The sequence below is a fragment of the Pan troglodytes genome, chromosome X (genome assembly GCF_028858775.2).
Source record: "Pan troglodytes isolate AG18354 chromosome X, NHGRI_mPanTro3-v2.0_pri, whole genome shotgun sequence".
NCBI lineage: Eukaryota > Metazoa > Chordata > Mammalia > Primates > Hominidae > Pan > Pan troglodytes.
In genome coordinates, this window is record NC_072421.2 from 39,073,635 (window position 1) to 39,097,332 (window position 23,698).

The 23,698-nt window shown below is 41.9% G+C and overlaps 1 protein-coding gene across 3 annotated transcripts in view; it reads left to right on the top strand.

Moving 5' to 3' along the window:
* TSPAN7 (tetraspanin 7) overlaps positions 1-23,698 on the top strand; it is a 127,592-nt gene that overhangs the window by 88,174 nt on the left and 15,720 nt on the right. For all 3 annotated transcript variants that reach the window (XM_009438946.3, NM_001009070.1, XM_063803780.1), the window contains exons 2-3: positions 16,627-16,815; positions 21,884-21,958. In XM_009438946.3, the coding sequence (XP_009437221.1) occupies positions 16,627-16,815; positions 21,884-21,958 (264 nt within the window). The remainder of the gene's footprint in view (positions 1-16,626; positions 16,816-21,883; positions 21,959-23,698) is intronic.

Here is a 23,698-nt window from a genome sequence, read left to right on the forward strand (position 1 = left end):
ACCCTCCTTGTAGGCCCCCTGGTTAGCCAACCAGGGATTCTGTTCTCTCGCTGGTACAGGCCGCTTGTGGCTACCTGAGTTGGGTTTCCCCAGGGTCCGTTCAGGGCAAAGGGTTGTGCTGTTAATAGGTCTATCACCACAGTTTTCTGATGCTGTACAGGATGCAGTGTTTAAAGTCAGGCTGAACACATAGGCTGCTTCACAGTCCCTATCCTTTATTTCAGGAGGAAAGGGATAGGCAAGTCTCGCAGTGACAGGCATGTTAATCTGTGGGTTGCCCGGCTCACAGCCTTTTCTGACCATCTGTTCTCCTAGCACTTGCTGATAAGATGGGGCATTGGGACATGGCCTTGCTCTCATCACAGCTGATGGCTTCCGGGAGGTCACCTGACCTGAGACAGGCCCCTCAGATTCTCTCTTCCATGAATTTGAAATTTGTGTTCAAGGCTGCTCATCAGTCTCTGTTGGATGTTTGAATTGGGAATGCTCTAATGGGAGGCTTTTGGACAGAGAGAGCCAGCGTGCATAGATAGAGAAGAATGCAGCTGATGTGCAAGAGAAGTACATCCCAGAGCCCTGACTATAGGGAAGGGTAGCTCCTTTGGCTTCCTGTCCCAGGAAGTGCCAGCGGCTTGTGCTTCCCCACAGGATGCCCATGGCCCTCAGGAAGCCCCTTGCTCAAGGTGGCTTTTATCATCTCTTGCTAGTAGCCACATGATTTGTGGTTAAGATACTTTACGTTTGAATAATGCGAGGCAAAATGAGTTGAGAGAATGGTTTACTAAAAATAATATCAATTGATGTAAGAGGTCAGAATATAGCCATGGTGCCTGCTGGTCCATCCTGCCAGCAAGCCAGTGCAGTCCTTGGTCACAGTCACTCACAGTGTATGCCAGGGCTTCAGACAGCCCTTGGCTGTGAGTGAAGACATATGGTAAGAGCCAGGGGCTTTCCTGTGCCCAGGAAAGCATGTCCTTGGCCATAACTTGTGTGGAGCACAGGTAGGACTCAACCATTCTGGCCCTTCGATGCAGCTTTAAAGAGTGGTCACTGGGCCAGTCACTTTCAGCTGACACTGTCAAAGGGGAAGGATTTCTGCTTCTTGCTGAGAAGCCTTAGCTTTCTAAAATAAGTTGTTTTGGTGACTCTTGGGGAAGGAAGAGGCTTATATCACTGGTCTTTGAGTTGAGGGACCTGATTACCAGGTTATACTTTTCTGGACTTCTCATTTGTCTAAGACCACAACAGTCATATTTATTTCTAAGCACAACATGGAAGGAATGCAACAGCTTCTGATGCTGTTTCCAGACTTGACTATTGCATCTCTCTAGCCTTTTTTACATGTAAGGATCCCTGCCCAACCTCTCCCATCTCATGCCCTCTTAGCAACCTCAGAAACCAAAGAAAAATGCCCTGTTAATGTGTCCTTGATGAGAGCTATTTGCAAACAAAGCACTCTTTCTGGTCATATTTCATTATCAGAAATGTGATTTTATATATATATATATATATATATATATATATATATATATATATATATATATATGGTTAATAACAATCCCATGAGGGACTCATCTCTTTTTCAGGGAGCAGATGACTGGGGATGCAGATAAGGTGTACCCAAAGTCTTAGAATACAAGGTAAAAATGTCAGTAATGGCCGGACGCGGTGGCTCACGCCTGTAATCCCAGCACTTTGGGAGGCCGAGGCGGGTGGATCATGAGGTCAGGAGATCGAGACCGGCCTGGCCAACACGGTGAAACTCCGTCTCTACTAAAAATACAAAAAATTAGCCGGGCATGGTGGCGGGCGCCTATAATCCCAGCTACTCGGGAGGCTGAGGCAGGAGAATGGCATGAACCCGGGAGCCGAAGCTTGCAGTGAGCTGAGATCACACCACTGCACTCCAGCCTGGGCAACAGAGCGAGACTCCATCCCCCCCCAAAAAAAGTCAGTCATAAGAGGTATGTGGAAAATCTTAAGCACATTTAGAAGAGGATGAAATGATTATTGTCTTTGAGTGTCAGGAAAGGCCTCTTGGTGAAAGGACATCTTCGTTGTGCTTTGAAAGGCAGGTAGGACCTGGCTGAGCAGCGATGGGGCAGGAGGGCTGAGCAGGTAGAGCCCTGCATGTATCCTGCAGGAGCAAGCTTGATGGTTGTGTTGCCTCAGGGTCCAAAGTGGAGTTGTATTTGCCCCCATAGCCATGTAACGAGCTATGTAATTTTCTATAGGAATAGATCTCTGGTGCAACATACCATTACTAATAACACCTTATTAGACACTTCCTCTTTTTAGTTCCAATATATGTCAGGTTTTTGACAGAATCCTTGTCTATATGTGAAAAGTATGAAGGTTGCAACTATAGTTTTTGTAAATTTATCTTTAACCAGCTTCACTGATTCTTAAAGTCATCCAGGATTTCTGACTCTAAGTGATGTAGAGTGTATTTGCTTATGGAAAATAGAAGAATTAAAATAATAAGGCAAATACTCCTTCCAGTGCCATATCCTCTTTTAAAGAACACAGCTCATTTTCATTGCAGCCCCATTACACTGAACAGGCTTTTCTCTTGCTCTTAATGTGTCAAAATTATATGACCTATCGCTTCCTTTGAAGATCAAAGGAAATGAAACTCCAGATCTGGGAAAATGGTTTCCCCACTCTCTGTGCTGTTAATGCTCCTATTCATCCATGTATGAAAATCCAGGGAGATAATTGGCTAGCAAAGGCTAGCCAATTAGCTAGCACAAGTCTTCTGGGACAATAGTCAGAATGAGAACAGGTTTTGAGAAACAGTGTAACTTAGGCCTTCCTGCTGGGTTCCCAGTCATAGGACTTCTGTCCCATGGTTGCATCCAGAGTCTCTATGGGGCTGCCCAGAAAGCTGTTTACCTTCTGTTGTAACACCTCCCAAGGCAACCCACTCCATTTTGGGCAGTGCCTATTATTAGAAAGTTCTTCCTTGTAATGAGCCAAAAATCTGTTTCCCTATAACTTTCCCTAATACTGGCTTAAATACAGATTTTTGAGGACTGGCCTAGAAACAAGCCACCAGGTATAACATGGTTTCTCAAAGAAAATACATTTTGAGTTTCAAACAAGTAATGTATAAATAATCCAGAACACAGCCCAGTTCATAAAATGGAGTATGCCCAATAAGGGGCACGGGAGGCCCGTCCCAGGAAAGGAGAAGGGAAAAGGCCAGTGCTCCCAGGGTCAGTCTGTAGAGTCCGTTTCTTCCCACTCTGCGTTTACCCATGTTTCCTGGCTATTGACAATTAGAAACTGCCCAAGAAACCTCGCTGTGGAAATTGGTTCAGGGTACTGGTTTCCTCACAGCTCACTCGTAGGAAGCCCTTAGGCAGTATAAAGAAAACCAGGCTTCTCTTTAGCGTTCACCTACCTAGAGGAGAGGGTCAGTGACTGGGTAATATTGGACAGAGGAACTCAGCCCTTGGCCTTGACTGCTGTTACTTACACTGCCGCAAGAGGCAGAATATAATAATGGCCAGGAAAACTGCCTTCGAGTTGGACAGAAATTGATTGGACTCCGGGCTATACCACTTATTTGCTTTGTGACTTTGAGCACGTTGCTGAAAGTCAACAACCGAAAGCCTCAGGTTTTCATCTGCAAAACAGAGATTAAGAATAAATGTGATGAAGCGTATAAGGAGCACGGTACTGCTCAATAAATGTCGTTTATCACACACATACATGGTTAACTCTGTTTCCAGACTGTGCCCTTCGTTCATGAACAGCCAATCAAATCCCCCTCCCAGGCTGTGGGGTGAGCAGATACGATGCGGTTGCCTTATCTGGTGACTCAGCCCATCGCTTTTGGTTAGAGCTACTTTGAAAGGCAATTCCACAGTTTCAGAGTGGATTCTTCTCATATATGTTGCACCTGTGGCCTCTTGTTTCTCTTCTCAGGGCCAAAACCAGAGTACTTAAGTTTCTTAAGCTTTCGTTCTAGAATGTGCTTGGTGGAAAACCAATACTCAAGACACTACAGTTTTCCATGTGTTTGTCAAGCTTTATTGATTCTTCAGATCAGTCCTCCCATAGGTTTGTTCCTGGTGCTAATGATATTGAACATTTCTGGTTCACGTCGACATACACATGAAGATATTTATTTCCCATACTGGCTTTTAAAGTATCAAACTATAGCTTGGAGTGGAACATGCTTTCATTTCTATAGATTTACCTGCTTGAAAGAGGGGAATAATGCATAGCCTTTTATTTTATTTTTTTTATTATACTTTAAGTTCTAGGGTACATGTGCACAACGTGCAGGTTTGTTACATATGTATACATGTGCCATGTTGGTGTGCTGCACCCATTAACTCGTCATTTACATTAGGTATATCTCCTAATGCTAATGGATAGCCTTTTAAGATAAATGAATTATTGGCCATGCCTATAGATCTTATTTATTTTTAATTATGGCAGCCAAATTCTCAGGGTTGATTCAAGGAAAAATCAGTGCCAGGATGGACGATGCTGGCTTATGAACTCCTCTTATGGAAGAGTTAGGAGTAAAGGGTTGAGGAGAAAGAACCTTCTACAGACAGGCTAAAGAGGACATTAAAGGAAAGCAGTAGTGGAGGGTCAGGGCTTTGAGTAACTGTTCTGCCATTTAGTGGCGACGACCTTGGGCACATTTCATAGGGTTATTAAGAGGATTGAGCCAGATAAAGCATTAAAGCACTTAGCATAGTACAGGGCACATAGATAGTAAGCACCTCAGTTGTACATTTTTTAAGAGACAGGGAAATCTTACTTAAATGCTGTTCATATCTTGGCTCCTAACCATCAGCTACAGACCTCATAGAGTTATAGGATATTAGAGCTTCAAATTACTTTTCTATTAGTGGTGATGGATTAGAAGGAACTATTCCCATGCTTTCTCATTTAGTCCCCCTTGTGGCCAAAAGCAGACATTTATGAAGCAATGTGCTGGATTAGAAGCAATTGGCTAAAGAACAGGTTTTTATCTGAGTGCAACTGCCAGGGCCTTACAGTAGTCAGGCCCACCATTTAGCCTCCTTGATGCAGTGCTAGTGACAATAGACTTTATGCCTCCAAAGCTCATACTTACTTACCTGCCTGCTGTCTTGTATTTGGTCAGTTAGCAAATATTTAACTAAGCCCCTCCTGTGAGCCGGCATTTGTATTGGCCCTGGGGATACACCCATGAATAGGACAAAAATCCTGCCCTCACAGAACTTAACATTCATTTTGGTAGACAGACAAAGTGAGTAAGGTAAATAGTATACAAAGGTGATAGGTGCAGTGGCGAAAGATAAAGCAGGAGCCCCGTGGGGGAGTGGAATTCTGGTTTCAAATACGGTCATCAGGGAAGGGCTCATGGAGGAGCAGAGACCTGAAATGAGAGATCTTGGAATTCCAGGCAGAAGGAAGAGCAAGTGTGAAATCTCTGAGGCAAGAGCATGCCAAGAGTTTTGAGGGTGAGCACAGAGGCCTGTGAGGCTGCAGCAGAGTGAACCAGTGGGGGCTGCAGGTCAAGTAGGACCTTGCAGGCCAGGATAAGAACATTGACTTTCTCTCTGAGAGATGAAATGTTGTGGGAGGATTTTGAGCAAAGTCACGATATTATTGGACTTAGGTTTCAGCAGGATCATCTCAACTGCTGTGTTGAATAGAGAATGGGGGCAAGGGTGGATGCAAGGGGAGATGGAGGCTTGGCCTAGGGTGGTAGTGGTAGAAGTGGTGAAGTGTCCTCTTTGTGCTTTTCCAAAATGTCTGATTTTTGGGGGGGCCAAAAACATATTACTATTACCTTAAAGTTATTTTTTTCATAGTACTCTGTCAATATTAGACATCTGAATTTTCCCTGTACATTGCATTTAGTAGCAGTACCATATATATATATATATATATATGTATGTATATATATATATGTGTGCGTATATATATATGTGTATATATATATGCAGTGTGGACATATGAGTGTTGAAAGGAAAGCTAATTAAGTCACTAATACCAGTTTTTAAGTTTTTTTTCCTTAAATCACCTCATGAGAAAGTTAGGATCATTGAAAGGAGAATCCTACCTTACTATTTATATGAGAATCTTGCTCTTGAACACTGCATACATGCTTTCTTTTCCAGGTTTTTCCACATTTAATAGTAGGTCCTCTTCTAACATTATGTCTTATTGGCTCCAGTTTCACATGAAAGGAGGCATGAGTTCTTCAAACCAACCCACCTCATCACACCCCATCAATGCATAGCCACATAAAGCATTGGAATTCAGTGACTTTTTTGCCATCTGAGTTCTAGCTTCTTCCTGTGTATAAAGTATTTATTAGGACTATGGTTTTGGTTTCAGTATTTTGAAGATGATAATCCTATATATAAATTATGCAAAGAAGATTCTCCCTTTTGAAAATAATAGAACTCCAGGAAAGCCAAATATGTTCAACATAATTATGAGAAAGAAGTGTGCCACTGTCAGATTGGCATTTATGGAAAAATTGTTACGATTCGTTTTTCCAGATTCATTCCCATCCAAAATTCACGAGGACACAGCCAATAAAAGGGAGCTGAATTTGAAGAAGAGCTCGTCACTAAGATTCATTCTGTATTTATTGAGCTGATTCTGTTTGATGGATATTAGGACAGAATATTTGAACAGCATGTTGTCTTGGAAAATCAGGTACGAGGTATGGCTGAGGCTTTGGTGGATATAAAGGAGGAAAGGATTTATTCCTTCCCCACATGACTCTTAAAATCTTGATGTATTAATACAATTAATACAGGGCAGAACAAATGTGTAGTCAGTACAAACATTCTGTCAACACACATTAATATGTGGCTCTTGTTTATAAGCTTATTCTGACATGATCTTTTTAAAAAGTATCTTATTAGTGTAGAATTTGATCCGTCTTTTCACAGTGCTGGTTACCTGAGGAATGGAAGCAAGGGAAGGGGTTTCTTGCCGTAACTCTTCTTTCAGTGGTGGTTGGCTATCTGCTAATGGCGCTAAGACTGTTAGTGCTCCTGGCACTCACATGGCCTTAGTGTGTATTCAACTGTGCCAAAAGATAAAGGAGGTGGGGCATACAGGGAATCCCCCAAACATTAAGCTTCTGTCACTTTAGCCACTACAGCTGGTGCAGATTTCTAAGTACATAAATCTCCTGGTAAGTGGCTTTGCTGGCCCCAGTTCCTAATAGGCATTTACCTATATTATGTCTATTTATATATCTGGGTCATCATGAAACCAGAGGTATGAGCTATATTCATATAGTCTTAACCTCTGGTTTGCTTGCTTCTTCCTTTCACATGCTCTTGGACTCTCAAAGTTGAAATAAGACCTTCACTATTAGTATAGATCAAAAACCTAAGTCCTGTTTTAAACATTTGCTAGGAGAACTCAACAATGCTTATAAAGAAAAAATAATGCCAAGAGGCTCAGAATAAGCTACCCTTAACATTCTTCTCTGATGTAACAGAACATTTCTCAATGTACGGATATGTGTGCAGTTAAATTCTTTCTTTTCTTTTTGCTTCTGGGCCTTTTTGGGGAATTTAGTTTTTAAGGGAGAAGAAACCTAAAGTCTGTAAGCTTTTAGGGTAATATAAAAGAAATGAGAAACCAATTCAATAGGGCTGACCATTTTTTCTCTTTTCCCAGTGTGATATACAGAGTACCTAATAACATGTTCAGGAATTTTCTGTGACTCTATTTGTTGAATAATGGAATTAAGTATAAGGTAGAGCTGTGTGGGCCTCATTTGAAGGAGTTTAGTTATTCAAGTAGTAAAAGGCTCTCTTAACAAGGTGGCATTTATTATTATTTTAGCAGCTGTATAGCCCTGATTTTCTGTGACAGACCAATTTCAAAGATCTTTACCGTGTTCAGATTCTGTTTTTAATTCTGAAAATATTGTCACCATATGGGTCCATTTTTACCACTTCATGGGCCCACAGGACATTAGAGAGTATTCAGTCTCTAGCCAGCCACCTCCTTGAGCCACCCTCCAGCTAAACTCCCCAGGATGAGTACAGAGCCCAGCAGGTGCAGCCCCTTGGTGAATGCTGTTGACCAGTCTTTGGCATCTGAGCTAACAGTTGAATTTGATATTTGCCCCTCTGAGGACCACTGGGCAATTCAAAGAAACAAGTAACTCTAGCACTGGAAGGGCCCTGGGGCTAGTCCTGCCACTTTGTAGATGATGAACTAAGACACAGATATGCAACATGACTGGTGTAAGCTAGTGGTTGCAACTTAGAGAAGAAGTATTGTTTGCTGGACTTACAGCATGCCTGGAGCCATTTCCTATGAAATGATTAGTTGTTTCACTACGCATATGAAGAGACTGTAATAGACCCACAGTCAAAGCTAGAATTTCTGACTTTTCATAGTGCTGTTCAAAGCCATTTTCATATTTTCAAAAGCATCTGTGATTTGTTATACCTTGTTAGACAATCTGCATTTTAGACTCTGGCTATCTGATCCCTGATAAAATCCAAATAGAAGCTAGAGTTTGTGACAAATCACTCTAGCTTCATGACCTAGCTCCTGAAACTTGAAGTCTATGAATTGGATCTAGGATGTAATAATATTAAAATACAAAATGTAATCTCAGTGGGCTGTACTGGGTACAAAAATAAAAAGAGTACCCTGTCTGGTCATTAGTGTATGCAGGATCAATGAATTGTGCTGGTGTTTTGTTTCCCATAAGTCTTTTTAAAAAAAAAAATAAGATCTTGCTCTGTCACCCAGGCTGAAGTGTGGTGGTACAATCTTAGCTCACTGCAGCCTCAACCTCCTGGGCTCAGGTGATCCTCCCACCTCAGCCTCCCAAGTAGCTGGGACTACAGGCATGTGCTGCCACACCTGACTAATTTTTTTTTTTTTAGAGATGGGGTCTCACTATGTTGCCCAGGCTGGTCTTGAACTCCTGGCCTCAAGTGATCCTCCCACCTTGGCCTCCCAAAGTGCTGGGATTATAGGCACAAGCCACTGTGCTTGGCCTTGTTTCCAATAAATCTTTAAAGGAGAAAATGTCTCTTTCTTCCATGTCCTACTTCTCACATTGGCAGCCACCTTTATAGACTTGTCCACTCTGTTTTGCGTCTCTTTGCTGTCCCCTGTCTTCCAGCATTGTCCTCTCATGTTCTAGTGACAGTCTTCCTCAAGCCTTAGTCCTTGAACTTCCCACCATCTTCTGCTTCTGTTTCCCAAGATTTGTTGTTCCCGCTTAGCTGTCACTTCTGGCCTCAGCCCTCACCTGCAGCTCTGACTTACTCCTAAATTCAAGCCCCACATTCACAACTGCCTTCTGAACATGTTGCCTCTGTGACCTTTGGTCACCCCAAACCCAATAGAAAACAGAGCCTGGACCAGACGGTCTCTGGATTTCTTATTGGTTCTCAGATTCAATTTTAACAAGTCAGCACTTAAGATTATCTCACTCCTCTCCCGCTTCTTAACTTCCCTGTCTCCTTTTAATGATACCACCAACCTGTCAGCCATATAACATGTATTATCTTCCATATACACACACACACACACACACACCCCCACAGACATACACATGTATACATGTACACAAGAGACAAAAATGGAGTAAAAAGGTTGAATTGGTCAAAATACTTGCCTAGAGAGAGTTCAAAGCACATGTCTTGATAACAGTGGGATCTTCTTATAAAAAGTAAAGCTTTTGTTATGCTAGTGAGCTTATAAATTTTTGCGTGTCTGTGTAAAACTACAAACGCATGTCCTGCTGGGCATTCTTCCTACCCTTTCTTACCCAGGAGCCTCTCGCCACCTGGGGAAGCTGACAGAACAGTGGGCTTCAGGTCCAGAAATGAGCCAACTTTCCTACCCCTGCTGCTGGTGGTTTATCAGATACAGGGAGAATCTTAGAAACTCTCTTTTGTTTGCTTAAAGGCACAGCTATAAATATATTTCAGCGTGACTGAGTGTGTCAAGTTTGAGATTCTGATTTGTTGTATCAGAATGTTAGAGCTGGGAGGGAAGCACTGGCAATCAGGTTTCTCTACTTCCTGATTTTATTGAAGAGTGAGCTGAGGCCCAGAAACATCAGGTGATCTGCCCAAAGTCACACAGCTCATTAATGACAAAACTACAACTGAAGTCCTGGTCTTCTAAACCCCAGCCAAGAGCTCTAACATTTTTAATTCTAATTTTTTTTTTTTTTTTTGAGATGGAGGTCTTGCTATGCTGCCAAGTCTGGCCTCGAACTCCTGGGCTCAAGTGATCCTCCTGTCTCAGTCTCCTGAGCAGCTGGGATTACAGGCGTGAGCCACCACATTCAGCTAACATCCTTTTTTTCTTTTTCTTTTTCTTTCTTTTTTTTTTTTTTTTTTTTTTGAGACAGAGTAAAGCTCTGTCACCCAGGCTGGAGTACAGTGGCATGATCTTGGCTCACTGCAACCTCTGCCCTGTGGGTTCAAGTGATTCTCCCGCCTCAGCCTCCCAAGTAGCTGGGATTACAGGCACGCACCACCACAGCCGGCTAATTTTTGTATTTTTAGTAGAGATGGGGTTTCACCATGTTGGCCAGGCTGGTCTCGAACTCCTGGCCTCAAGTGATCCGCCCACCTCTGCCTCTGCCTTCCAAAGTGCTAGGATTACAGGCATGAGTCACCACGTCTGGCCCCAGCTAATGTTCTTTTAAATATATTGAGTCCCTTTCTGCCACTCATCTGGAATGGGTTCTCAAGCCCAGTGAAGAATCCCAATAAATTCTGGTTCTTAGTCTATTTTAAAAACACTAGGTATACATACAATTTGTAATAAAATTTTAAGTTATAAATATAATGGATGCACACTGTTACTTCTTAAAATAAGACCATAACATTATACAAGCTGCTGGTTTCTTTGCTTTTCTGGTTACTTTCTCCACCTCTACCTAATCAGGTCCCAACATTGTGCAAAGACTTCTCCTCCTCTTTGTCCCCTAGGCACACACACTCACATAAGAATCAGCTAAGAGAATAGTTTGTCAGGTACTTTTCCTCTTAAAACCTAACATCTGAGGAACGTGGATTTTAATTATTGATGATGTGTATGGAGTTTCAGTGTCACGCATTTTCTTCTGAGTTACAGAATCCTCTGGGGGATATTTCACAATACCTTTGTGTGTAGTTGCTATGAAGGAATTAACCTGTAAACCTCTGGGATGATTGAATTGTGGGTCAACTAAAATGCAATCTAGCTAAGACTTCTGCCTACGATCTCGCCTGTGTGTTTCTTTTTGTTGGTTTTTAGATGCAGTGCTTTCTATTCCATATGGCTATTTAGTAAGCAGTCTCTTTTTGATAGCTTGTACCTCTGTGATTCAATTTTTGTTGTCTTTTTTTTCTTTAATTGAATGATATAGTAGATATGAACTTGTGCCATCATTAGAATAATGTGCATATATTCACATAGAAGGTGGGGCTTATGAACCTTGTATTAAGGATTTAGTGAGAGGAAATAAGGACTTTGCCCTCTCAGACCTGGCACAGCAGCTGCAGCAGTTTCATCATAAGGTCTGTGGTCTGCACGCACAAAACAGCGTGGGCTCAAGTAAAATGCCTCTGGACAGGTGAGAAGGATGGAAGCCCTCTATTTCTGGCACCTCTCTGAAGATCAGGATATCCGCAGAGAGACTTATCAGTATTAGCCAGGTTGACCTGGCAAGAGCAAGGGGAATTGTTTATGTTGGCTACTCGCTCCCCTAATGGCCATTTTAGGATGAAAATAAACCTTAGTAAGTCTGTTTCAGAGCATTTTGGATACCTCTTGGCATATTGCCAAACCTATCTGTAAGTTTTCTTTGAGTATAATTTTAAAGTAATATGTATCATCACACAGAAGCCTTTTCAGTTCTGATCTAACTTTTCTGATGCCATGATTATAGCTTTACTCTGTCTCATCACCAAGCCTAAATTAATAGTAGCTAGTGGTACTTTGCTACCCATAAAATTTGAGCTGTGTTGTAAGCACACAGAAAATGAGATGCCAGGAATAAGCAAGAAAGGGAGAGCCTCAGCCTGGTTACTTCTGATGGAAGGCTGGGCCTGCCATCCTGGCTTGTGGTTGATTTGGGAGCATATAAGTTGGTGCTGGTCCTTCACCAGGCCAGTCATGTAGTTTATCCATGGTCTCCTATCTCTCTCCTCCCCGAACCACAGCGTTGGCTGCTTGCTGATCAATTCTTCTGAGAAAGAAGCAAAACCTCCATGAGAAAGGTAACATATGCTGATGATTGATTTATGGATTTGAGGTCTCTGAGGAGCTCAGACACACAATTGCTTTGGTGAACTCCGAACTTACTCATTGCACCTCACAGCAGGAGAGAGATGTTTAAAAAAAAAAAAAAGTCCCTTGCTTTTCAGTTCGAAAGTCATGTTTGAGACATGACTTTCCTGTGGGTGCTTGCAAAAGTACATGTGTGGAGTGAATGTGTGTTGATGAGAGCCAAGAAAAAATTTATACATATGATAGTGGCTTTTGTCTTGGGCTTATCTTTGTATGGTTTTTATCCTTAGTGAGAAACATTTTTATAGCAAGAAGAATGTGATAAAATGCCAGTTAGAGTGTTTTATGGATCTTTAGCCCTTTGCTTGTAGGTGTGCTTTTTCCTTCAACTACCTGGCAATTTCTTCGAACACCCACTTCACGTCCACCACCAACCACTACTACCACCACATATGGTCTTAGTCACCTAAGGGTATGCCGCAACCTAACCATTTTCTCCCTTGTCTGTTTAATCTTTTCTTCTTTGTCTTTAGCCTTGTTATTTCCCCAGATTACTGGCCCTTTCTGGTCCAGAGTGGCATTCTTACCATTTCTGATAGTTCTTCACAGAGGTTCAGAGGGTATAGCAAATAGATGGCTAACATGAAACTTCTTCTCCTTTCTTAACTCTACAATTGGTTGCTTATTCATTTGTTAAATGGACAGGTACAGAACATTGACTGTGTGCAAGGTACACAGCTCCCACCCTCAAGAGGTTGTGCTCCTGGATATGCACAGAAGGATGGGTAGGGTACAGAAGGACCATGGTATACCGCAGAGTGACTTTGAGGAGGCTGAGGGGAGTGAGTACAGTGTGTACCATAAGAATTTAGGATATAGAGTGATAGGATGGATAGGTAAGAAGATAGGATGGATAGAATTCTAGGTAAGAGGATCATCATGAACAAAGGTTGGGAACTGCCCAGAGAATAGCTGTTTTCCTGGAACCATATAGAGTGGAGTTCAAGCTTCTGAACAGAGCTGGTTCATCAGGAGTGTTTGAGTATGACAATAGCAATATTGGAGAAGGCCTTCCTCTTCTGGTTATTCTTAGATTCCTAGCACATGAGTGCTGGAAGGGGCGTGTCTAACCCAGTTTCCACGTTATTGAGAGGAACATGAGTCCCTCTAAGGCTTAACCTTGACTTGGTCAAGGTTAGAATGTTGGATGTTTTCTCTCCCATGCAATATGGTGTTCATAGTATTGTGTTTGTTTGCACCCACTGGCAAACTTATAAAGACCACCAAGGTCTTTATAAGGAGTCTTTCTCTGAGAAGTCATTATACAAAAAAGAAACACGTTTATAGCAGCACGATTCGCAATTGCAAAAATATAGAACCAGTCCAAATGCCCATCAATCAATGAGTGGATAAAGAAAATGTGGTGTACACACACACACACACACACAGAGACACACACACACACCATGGAATGCTACTAAGCCATAAAAAGGAATGAAGTAATGGCATTTGCAGCAACCTGGATGGAATTGGAGACCATTACTCTAAGTGAAGTAACTGAGAAATGGAAAACCAAACATCGTATGTTCTCACTCATAAGTGGGAGCTAATCTGTGAGAATGCAAAAAGCATAGGAATGATACAATGCACTTTGGGGACTGGGGAGAAAGGATGGGAGCAGGATGAGTGATAAAAGACTACACATTGGGTACAGTGTACACTGCTCAGGTGATGGGTGCACCAAAATCTCAGAAATCACCGCTAAAGAATTTATTCATCTAACCAAACACCACTTGTTCCCCAAAAACCTATTGAAATTAAAAAGTCTTTTTCTGAAAATGGAGTATTTGTGTAATTTACATTTTATGACCATTTTAACAAACTGGTATAGGTTTTGCACTTACATGAGGAGAGGGTTCATATACAAAGCAATGATTGCATTAGGATAAATTATGTTATGAAAGAAAAGGCATTAAAATGATCTTGGTACTGTTTGCCTTAAAATCAGGATTTGTGTTAACTTTGACATACTGCATGTAAGATTTGTTCTGGTAGTAACTGAACTTCATGAAATCACTGGTCACAGAAATGTAAGTTATCAGACTCTCATACTTGATTAGCAGTATACATTTTCATTAAAGCAATCACATTCCAATAAGGACCAGCAATAGCAGTTCACGGAATGCAGCTGCTCAGTTTGTATTTGAAGTGTTCGTGTATCTTTGGGAGCAATACTATGAAGTCACAAGTTTCCGAATGAGGCATATATTCAGCCTAAACACCGACTAGCTTAACTGAATTTTTGCTTTTGTTCAATACATTTACATTGTGATGTTTACAGCTTAGGCTGATAATGCTACAGTGGAAAGTATGGGGGAAATTTCTCTTTGGTCCCATTTTAAATCACCTCGCAGTATTTACCAGATGTAGAAGTTGTGTAAGTATGTGGTATCTGATAAGCTCTGTTTTATAAAATACAGGTTCTAAGACCCAGAGAAATGAAAAATATATATATTTTTTCTCAATGGAATAGTAAGCATTTACTCTGTGCCTGGCACTGTGCTAGGCATTAGTAAAAGATGGCACAGGCACTGTCCTTTTCTACATAGTGTCCATTGCATTTTTACCCCTAATGACTTGACAGTTGATTCTTAAAATTTGATTTTAGCAGGTAAAAGGCATTTTATGTTTCCGTGTTGGGGAGTATGGCAGAAGAGGCTGCTCAAGGAAAGTACTTTTTTAAACAACCACCGGGTGTCAGCAGAGGACTTAGAACTCTTGGCAACATCTGTGTTCTTGGTTTTCTTGGATTTAATTCGCTAGGCCATCTCCATTGGAATTTTTGAAAGGCAGTCAACCTCCACGGGGCCACTTTCTCCCAAATATTAGTGTCAAACACTTTCACCGCAACACTGCATCACGATTGTTTATCTTTGCCTAATAAAAGTAGCACTAGTTCCTCAATCTTTTTCTGATTTAAAACCTTTAATTCTGTCTTTCATGGTGAAGGTTCTACAAAGTAGACAGGCTGCCAGGGTGGGGAAGTGTCACCAAACTCTACTTGTTTTTACTGACCTCTCCCCCCATACAGGTAAAGCTCACACTTAGCTTATGCAGTGAAAAGTACAGGGACCATTCTTCGTCTTGCACACACACACAAAAATCTGATAATGTAGCTTGATGGTTCCAAATTACAGAAAGTATTTTCAGAGTATAAAGGAGAGAGGTCTAAGCATCTTCACTGGCCCAGCCATTTGGTTCATGGTATAGCATATATTTGGTGGTGGTCACAGATATTAGGAACTGTGTATTGATTGACAAGGGAAACCTTGGCAAGGTGGGTATGGATTTGTATCATGCCAATTCTCTCCAGTTTTCTCACCTTGACTCCTCACTTGAGTGAGCAAACTAGACAGGGATCCAAGGCATTTGGTATGAGACATTAGGCTCTAGGGTGGGGCCAAACTGGAGATGGTCTTTCTTGGACACCCAGGTTTCTTTCAAGCTTCATGCGGTATCAGAAGTGGTAGCAGTTACAAGGCTGTCAGTTTGAGTTGCTAAGCTATTGGTGACCTGAAAGACCAGCTTGGGAGATGGTTAGAGACATAAAGCAACCCCAGTGGCTTTAGCAGCTAAAGCTGCCAGGGCGTGTGGCCTGCAGGGGGTGGGGTGTTAGGCATAGTATGCACCCTGGAATCTATCCCATAAAGTAAAGGCCTGATTGATGCAGGGTTCTAGTTTAGACATGCTATAGGGATTTCCTTTGGACTGATCAGTGGGATTTGGCAAATCGCATTACAGCTAATTCCAGGAACTATGCAGATTCTTCTGTTGTTTTATATTGAATAAAATACTAAGACAGCACATCAATAGGGATTCAAAAATATTTGGAATATTTTGTTTTTGTGGAAATTTCTGCAATAATAGTCAAAGGGAATCACTGTGTTCCTGAAAACATTGTGCAGGATGTCCATAAAATATACTGTGTACACACATGCCATCAAAGAGGGCAGCTGTCATTCTTCATGGGGTTATACCCAGCTTGGTGTCAGGCAGCAGCTGGGGGAAGGCTCTCAGACCTGTCGTATGATGTGCTTTGTAAACTGCTTTTTAAAAAAGAAGTTCTTTATTGTTGGCTTGACTTCTAATTAACACAATAATTGCATATGGGATTGTGTAAGGGGCATGTTTATTGGGGAAAATAAATGAAGTGTCTTTATGATGATTTTAGTTAACACTCTGACATTTCTCGTTGCTCAAGGAATCCTACAGCAAGTACCGTCTTATTCACGGAAACTTGAGTCTTCAAATTTGGCCACATTGCTCTGTGCTGATTCTCACCTCTCTTGGCAATAGCTTCACACTCTCCTCTCCCTCTTTCAGATCACTGGGGTGATCCTGCTGGCTGTTGGAGTCTGGGGCAAACTTACTCTGGGCACCTATATCTCCCTTATTGCCGAGAACTCCACAAATGCTCCCTATGTGCTCATCGGAACTGGCACCACTATTGTTGTCTTTGGCCTGTTTGGATGCTTTGCTACATGTCGTGGTAGCCCATGGATGCTGAAACTGGTGAGTATGTCACAACATAATACTGCTTTCTCAACTATATTTTTGTAAAAATATAAATTACATGGAGGTGAAGTGGTTCGTCTTGAGGTCACAGACAAGACCTTAACAATTTCAGTCCAGACTCTTTCCTAATCCATCCTTTAATCCCCTAGAGGTAAAAACAACCCCAAACACAGCCTGGCACACTAAATCTAGTCCCAGTCCCTCCGGGTAGATGATGACAAAGCAGTGGCCAGTGATTGCAGTAGTCCATTTGTATCCTCATGACAAGATGCCCTGTTTCTTTTCTTTTTTTTTTTTTTTTTCTTTTGAGATGGAGTCTCGCTCTGTTGCCCAGGCTGGAGTTCAATGGCGCAATCTCTGCTCACTGCAAGCTCCACCCCCTGGGTTCATGCCATTCTCCTGCCTCAGCCTCCCAACTAGCTGGGACTACAGGCGCCCGCCACCACGCCCAGCTAATTTTTTTGTATTTTTAGTAGAGACGGGGTTTCACCATGTTGGCCAGGATGGTCTTGATCTCCTGACCTCGTGATCCACCTGCCTCGGCCTCCCAAAGTGCTGCCATTACAGGCTTGAGCCATCGTGCCCGGCCTCGCCCTGTTTCAATTTTGAACTATATCTTAGAAGTCTCCTTAAGCATGTGATATGCAGCTTTGGTGGCAAGGCAGCATCCTGAACATAAGCAGACTTTCACCTCCAAGTTCCTATTGGAGAAATACTTTCCACCTCCTTGAGCCTGGCCATGCATGGATGCATGTGTGTGGTCTTCTCTGAACCTGTACTCCCTGTCTCAGTGCTATGAGAGTTGAGCTAAGCCAGAGCCTGCCACCCAGAGGACTTATGCAGTGTCAAGTGTTGGCTACCAGGACCAGTGCAGGGTGCATACTCTCATGGGACAGATAAAGCAGTGATGCTTCCCAGATGATAAGGGCAGACTATTGAAAGGCTATTACTGTGATTTTTAACTTTTAGGTACAGCAGTTAACTAATTCTCTATTCACTGTTCATGTTCTTCACTGATGGGGATTAATGGTAAAGGATTTTATAGATAAAAATTAGCAAGGACCTGTCCTCAAAATAAAATTTTGTTTAAAAATATTTATTTCAGGCATCTTACTCCGTGAAGGGAGAAGCAAAGATTCCATCAGGGCCATGTTGCCTGTCCCTATGTAGCCCTAGGTTGTAGTAACATTTAATACCATCTAGTGATATATGTGGGTGTGAGAGTGGTTCATTCCAAAGGAACCGTCTTCCCAACTGGCACTGGGCAGTCAGTCTCTGTTGTCAACCTCATAGAAGTGGTGCTTGACTTTGCCATTTTCTATCCTGCAGACCATACAGGAGGCTGATGCCTCAGCCGCCACTGATTCTTCAGGTTGATGGGCAAGCCATAATGAGGCCCATCCTGATTATGGGCCAGGCTTCTGCTGCTGTCACCTGGCACTCTATACTAACACCCTGAGTCTACCTTCTAGTACTTCTCATAAACACTAGGGTTTCTTTTGGTCTAGTGCCGTAGTCCTCAACTCCAGATACATGATTAAATCACCTGGGAAGCCATTTGCAAAAACCTTTGCCAGCATCCCACCGCTAGCTGGTTGAAGTAGACTCCTCAGTGGTGGTGAGGCCCTGGCATCTTATTTTCTAAAAAGCTCTCCAGAGGATTCAATCTTGTAGCCAGTATTGAGAACCTTTTGTTTAGCACAATGAGTAGCAAGAGGAGAATTAACTTCAAAAGCAGAGAAAAGAAAAAATTCTAAAAAACCATCCATTCAAACAAGAAGGGAAGTGATGTGGTGTTGAGACCTGACTGATTCCAACTAACTGTTTAAAGTCTTTAGCGGCAAGGATGTAACCTCCTTGGACCTTTGTCTCCAATTGTAACAAAATAGAATTGGACTAAATCACCAAAGTTTCTCCTGGCCCAAATACTATGACTGGAGAGGGGTGGGAGAGGTGATATTTTTATGTTCTAATTCTAAATTTGCTTGTGGGGCAGAAGTATCCCATAGCTGAGTATAATGTCATAAAATAGGATATGTGTATAAACAATGGAATAGTTAGTTCTGGCCTCTTCTGGAGGTGGCTTCACACCACACTACCATTTTCTTCTCCTAACACAAGTTCGCTGGCAGGTGAGCATTTTGGGAAGTAGAGAAGTTTTTTGGTTTGGGGCTTAATTTGGGTCTTTAAAAATGTCTTTTAGATCAAATTTTAGATTCTACATATGTGTAAGATCAGGCAGTTATTAGTCTTTTCTTTCCCTGACTTATTTCACTTAATCCTCTAGATTCATTCACGTTGTCGCAAGTGACAGGATTTCATTCTTGTTTATGGCCTAATAGTATTCCATTGTGTATAGACACATTGTGTCCAGTGTGTATGGACACTTAGGTTGGCTATTGTCAATAGTGCTGCAATATACATGGGGGCGTGGCTATCTCCTCAACATATTGATTTCATTTTCTTTGGGTATATACCCCGCAGTAGGATTGCTGGATCATATGGTAGTTCTACTTTTAATTTTTTGAGGAACCTCTACTCTGTTATCCATAGTGGTTGTACTAATTTACATTCCAATCAGCAGTGTATAAGAGTTCTCCCTTTTCCACATCCTCATCAGCATTTATTTATTTTTTTTGTCTAGAGACAGGGGAGGAGGGAGGAGCAGAGGTTGGCCAATGGGTGCAAAGTCACAGCTAGATAGGAGGAATTATCTGGTGTTTTATTGCATAGTAGGGTAACTATAGTTAATGTATTACATATTTAGCAATAGCTAGAAGAGAGGATTTAGAATGTTCCCACCACAAAGAAATATTTTAGGTAATGGATATGCTAACTACTCTGATTTGATCATTACACACAGTATGCATGTATCAAAACATCATACTGTACCCCGTAAATATGTACAATTATTATATGTTAGTTAAAAACAATAAAATTTTTAAAATATGATTTGGTCCTTTTATGTGATAGAGGCTATACTGGGTGCATATGACATTTTATTTTTCTCCTCACTACCACCATGCAGTGTAGGTTATATTTTCATGTAATGTGATAGGAACTTGGGGGTTTAGATAACCCACCCAAATTCACACAGCTAATGTATGGAAGGCTGGGATTTGAACCCTTGTATGTTTCCTTCCAAAGCTAGGACTATTTCAACTCCAATGTTTACATTTGGGAAAAAAGCTCTAACCCCTACTGACCTGTATTTAGTACAAGCTCTTCCCAATAGGCTTTTGGCAAATGCTTTCTGTAGGTAAAACGGCCACTCTCTGAAAGCTCCTAGAGGCAGGAAACTTGCCAGACACAGAAAACTGCTGATTCGGCTGATGAGAGCGGAAGTCACTTGATTAACTGTCAGTCTAGAATTTTGCAGTCCTTATATAACCTCATTAATTGCAAAACAACTGAAAATAACTATGTCTACTTTATGGAAGCCCAGAGAGGCTGCCTCCTTTCTAAGAGGTAGTTCATAACAAGATGGGATTCAAACCTAGGAGGACTTCTGACTACAGAGATAAATGCCCTTTCTTCCACCTGCCTGCTAACAGTTATTTTCCCACCCAACTTTCTGGAAGAGTCTAGGCTTATCCCATCAGCAAAATGGGAGAGTCTCACATCAAACTCTGTTTTGAATTGCATTTTGTATGAAGTTGGGAAAGAAGTCATGTACATGGGGCATTCTCATAACTACATGTTTAGTATTTGAGTGGCTGTGCTTTCTAGAGAATGTTGTTAATATTTAGAAAGAAATTGATATTTTAAGCCAACATTTCCTTTTTCGATGTATGTGCCACTAGATGAGAAAAAAAAATTATGACTCAGCATACATATGTATAGTTTATGAGACATGTGTATACTTTACAGGTAAGTAATGTGGCCACATGCAATCTATCCAAATTCCACAGCATTGTTTAGGGCCATTGCAAATGTTCAAAACCATTATATTTCATTTTGAAATAAGAAGCAGATTGTAAGACATGTGCCTTGTAGGTAAGGAATCAATTCTTGTTTTTATCTGCCTTTCAAAGTTATCCTTAATGTTTCATAAATACCATGTACTACCCTTGAATTTAGGCGTGCTTGCACGTGCATGCACATGCAAAAAACTTGAGAAGTATCAGCAGCATGAGATGAAAAGCACTAAAGACGTTAGATGCTTGCAAATGTCATTAGTAGTATAGTGCATTTACTTTTTGAAAGGCTATAAACTCCATGCAGCATCCCGAACAAGAAAGGCAGGCAACTCCACAGGAAAGCTGCAGTGGCTACTGTGTCCAGTGATGACCACCAGTCTGAAGAGGAACATCATCTTGCACACGTTTGGCTTCTTGGGCCCAGATGGGAGGGATACAATTCCAAATGAAGCAGTTTTGTAATTGTTTCATCTGAGATGTGGTTGAGACTACTGGAGGCGTTTGCCTAGGCAGCAGGTTCTCATCCTGGCCGTGTTCACAAACATGATGGGCTAGCGTTAGAGAAAAGACATTGGGCTGGTTCTTATTTCTTCTGAAAGCAGCACCAATGCCAGTGAGTGGAAGTTAGAAGTAGGCAGACTTGTGGCCAAAGGGAAAGGAAGTCTTTCCAACAATTGGAACAGTTTCAAAATGGAATGGGCCGCAGGGAATTGGCTTGCAGACCGTCGTGAGGAAGTTGGTAAAAAAAGGACCCCCAGACAGGGCAGAATGTGTCCTGTGACCTTCAGAGCAGTTTGGTTTTTTTCTAGCTCAAAGATTCTAGTGTAACAAATAGTGGATACCTTAGTTGTGAAAGTTCCTTCCAGATTTCTCCAGGTGAGCCAAGCTGATAGGCACAATGCCAGTCTCTCAGTGAATTCTCCCCAGCCTGTGTACTCCAAAATGCATATGCATATTAAACACACATTCCTAGATTGAGGCTTATGTGGGTAAATTTAGAGAAGAATGTTTTATATTTTTTCTAAACTTTGTCTAGGAGTGTGAGGACTTGTCTAATTCCCGCTGATTGAAAGTAACCTACCCTGAAGAAGCCCTCTTCTTAATCCTGATGTATCTGACTTTGTCTTTGTGTGCTTAATTTTCAGTATGCCATGTTTCTGTCCCTGGTGTTCCTGGCTGAGCTCGTAGCTGGCATTTCAGGGTTTGTGTTTCGTCATGAGGTGAGTATACACAAAATGCAGGACTCAGTTAAGGGGTGTTTGGGAGGAGGATTCTTGAAACCTCTTGAAATGTGTAAAGGGTGCATATAGGCTAGCTGTTTTCCTCAGTGGTGTTGTTGTTTTCCAAAGATCATGTCATATGACCTGAAATTTTCATGAAATTCTAAATGTGGGAATTCCACCAAGCTTGAAACCTTCATTGTTGATCTTCACTGTTTCTCTGTGTAGCCATTGCATAAAATGATTCTCTCCCGTTATAAAGCAGTGACCTTCAATATGGATTTCATACTCCTTAAAAATAGCTGCTTCAGGCTGGGCATGGTGGCTCATATCTGCAATACCAGAGCTTTGCAAGGCCTGGGGCAGGAGGATCTCTTGAGGCCAGAAGTTCAAGAGCAGCCTGGGCAACATAGTGAGAACCCCATCTCTAAAAAATAAAAAAAATAAATTAGCTGGGTGTGGTGGCTTGCTTCTATAGTCCCAGCTACTTAGGAGGCTGAGGAGGGAGGATCACTTGAGCTTGGGAGGTCGAGGCTGCAGTGAGCTAATATCACACTGCTGTACTGCAGCCTGGGCAAGAGAGTGAGATCCTGTCTCTATTTTTTGTTTTTAAAAATAGCTGCTTCAGTAAGGCACAAGTGTATATCTGTATAACAAGATTTCTAAGACTATAAAGGCAAGCCAAACTAATTGTCTTGCTGCCTCAAAATTTTATCATTGACTCTCCATAAATAATAGTAAAGCCAGAAGTAGATACACATGTGTTAAAAAGAAAAAGAAAAAAAATATATACAGGTGGAAAACAGAGAGTGTTACTGTGGGTCTCGAAAGTCTGGCATCATCTGTTCCCAGGCCCTGTTTTTTTTTTTTTTTAATTTTTAAAAAAATTTTTTCATTAACCCATCTTGCTGCACACTTAAAGATCCCACTATTGTGCTTGGCCAAGTTCAGTTCCCCCTGAGCTTGACTGTATGCTCTCTGCTCCCCTACTGCCTTGTTTTTCCCCTTTACCAAAGACAGTATCCCAGATGCCAAAGCTGATTCCCAGAACCCAGTTTGTATGGGTGCTGCATTTGGAATTAGAACCCCATTCATAGTCTCTAGTGAAGTGAGACCTGATGAAGTTTCAGCCTCAACAGCCCTAATAAGTGCCCCTCGTGCATGTATGAACACCAGGAGCAGCCTGGCTTGTTCCTACCTGAGCCTCTTGTTTGTTGCTGGGAGTGTGCTCTGTGGAGGGGTTTTTCTCTTAATGGTGCTTGCTGCCTAGGGCCTGGAAATCCTCATGTACCTAATCTCTTTTGGCTGAAACCCTGAGGGCTGTTGTGGGAGGAAGGTACAATGCCACTCTGACCACCAGCGCTGGTCTTGAGTTTGGCTAGTCAAACTCACATGATGACAATAGGTCTCACTTAGTGCCATTTAACAAAAGCGGAAAGATATAACAAAGGAAGCACAGTTTGCCTGCTAGGCAGTAGTGGGCTTGTTTCTCCACCATGAGTCCTCAAAATAGTCTAGTGCCTATTCTGTGTACAGTCCCCCATCCTAAGAGACAGCTTAAGTGTAGCGAAATGAAATGACACAGCTGGGTGTGGTAGCCACCTTAGCTTAGAAGCTGCATGTAACTGGTATCTCTATCTCTTGTAACTGTCCCATGGACATAGTTTACAGCATTTTAGCAAAGAATATGCCTAGTTAGGAGAGTCACCATACTTAGCCCTAAGCTTCCCACCAAGTAGT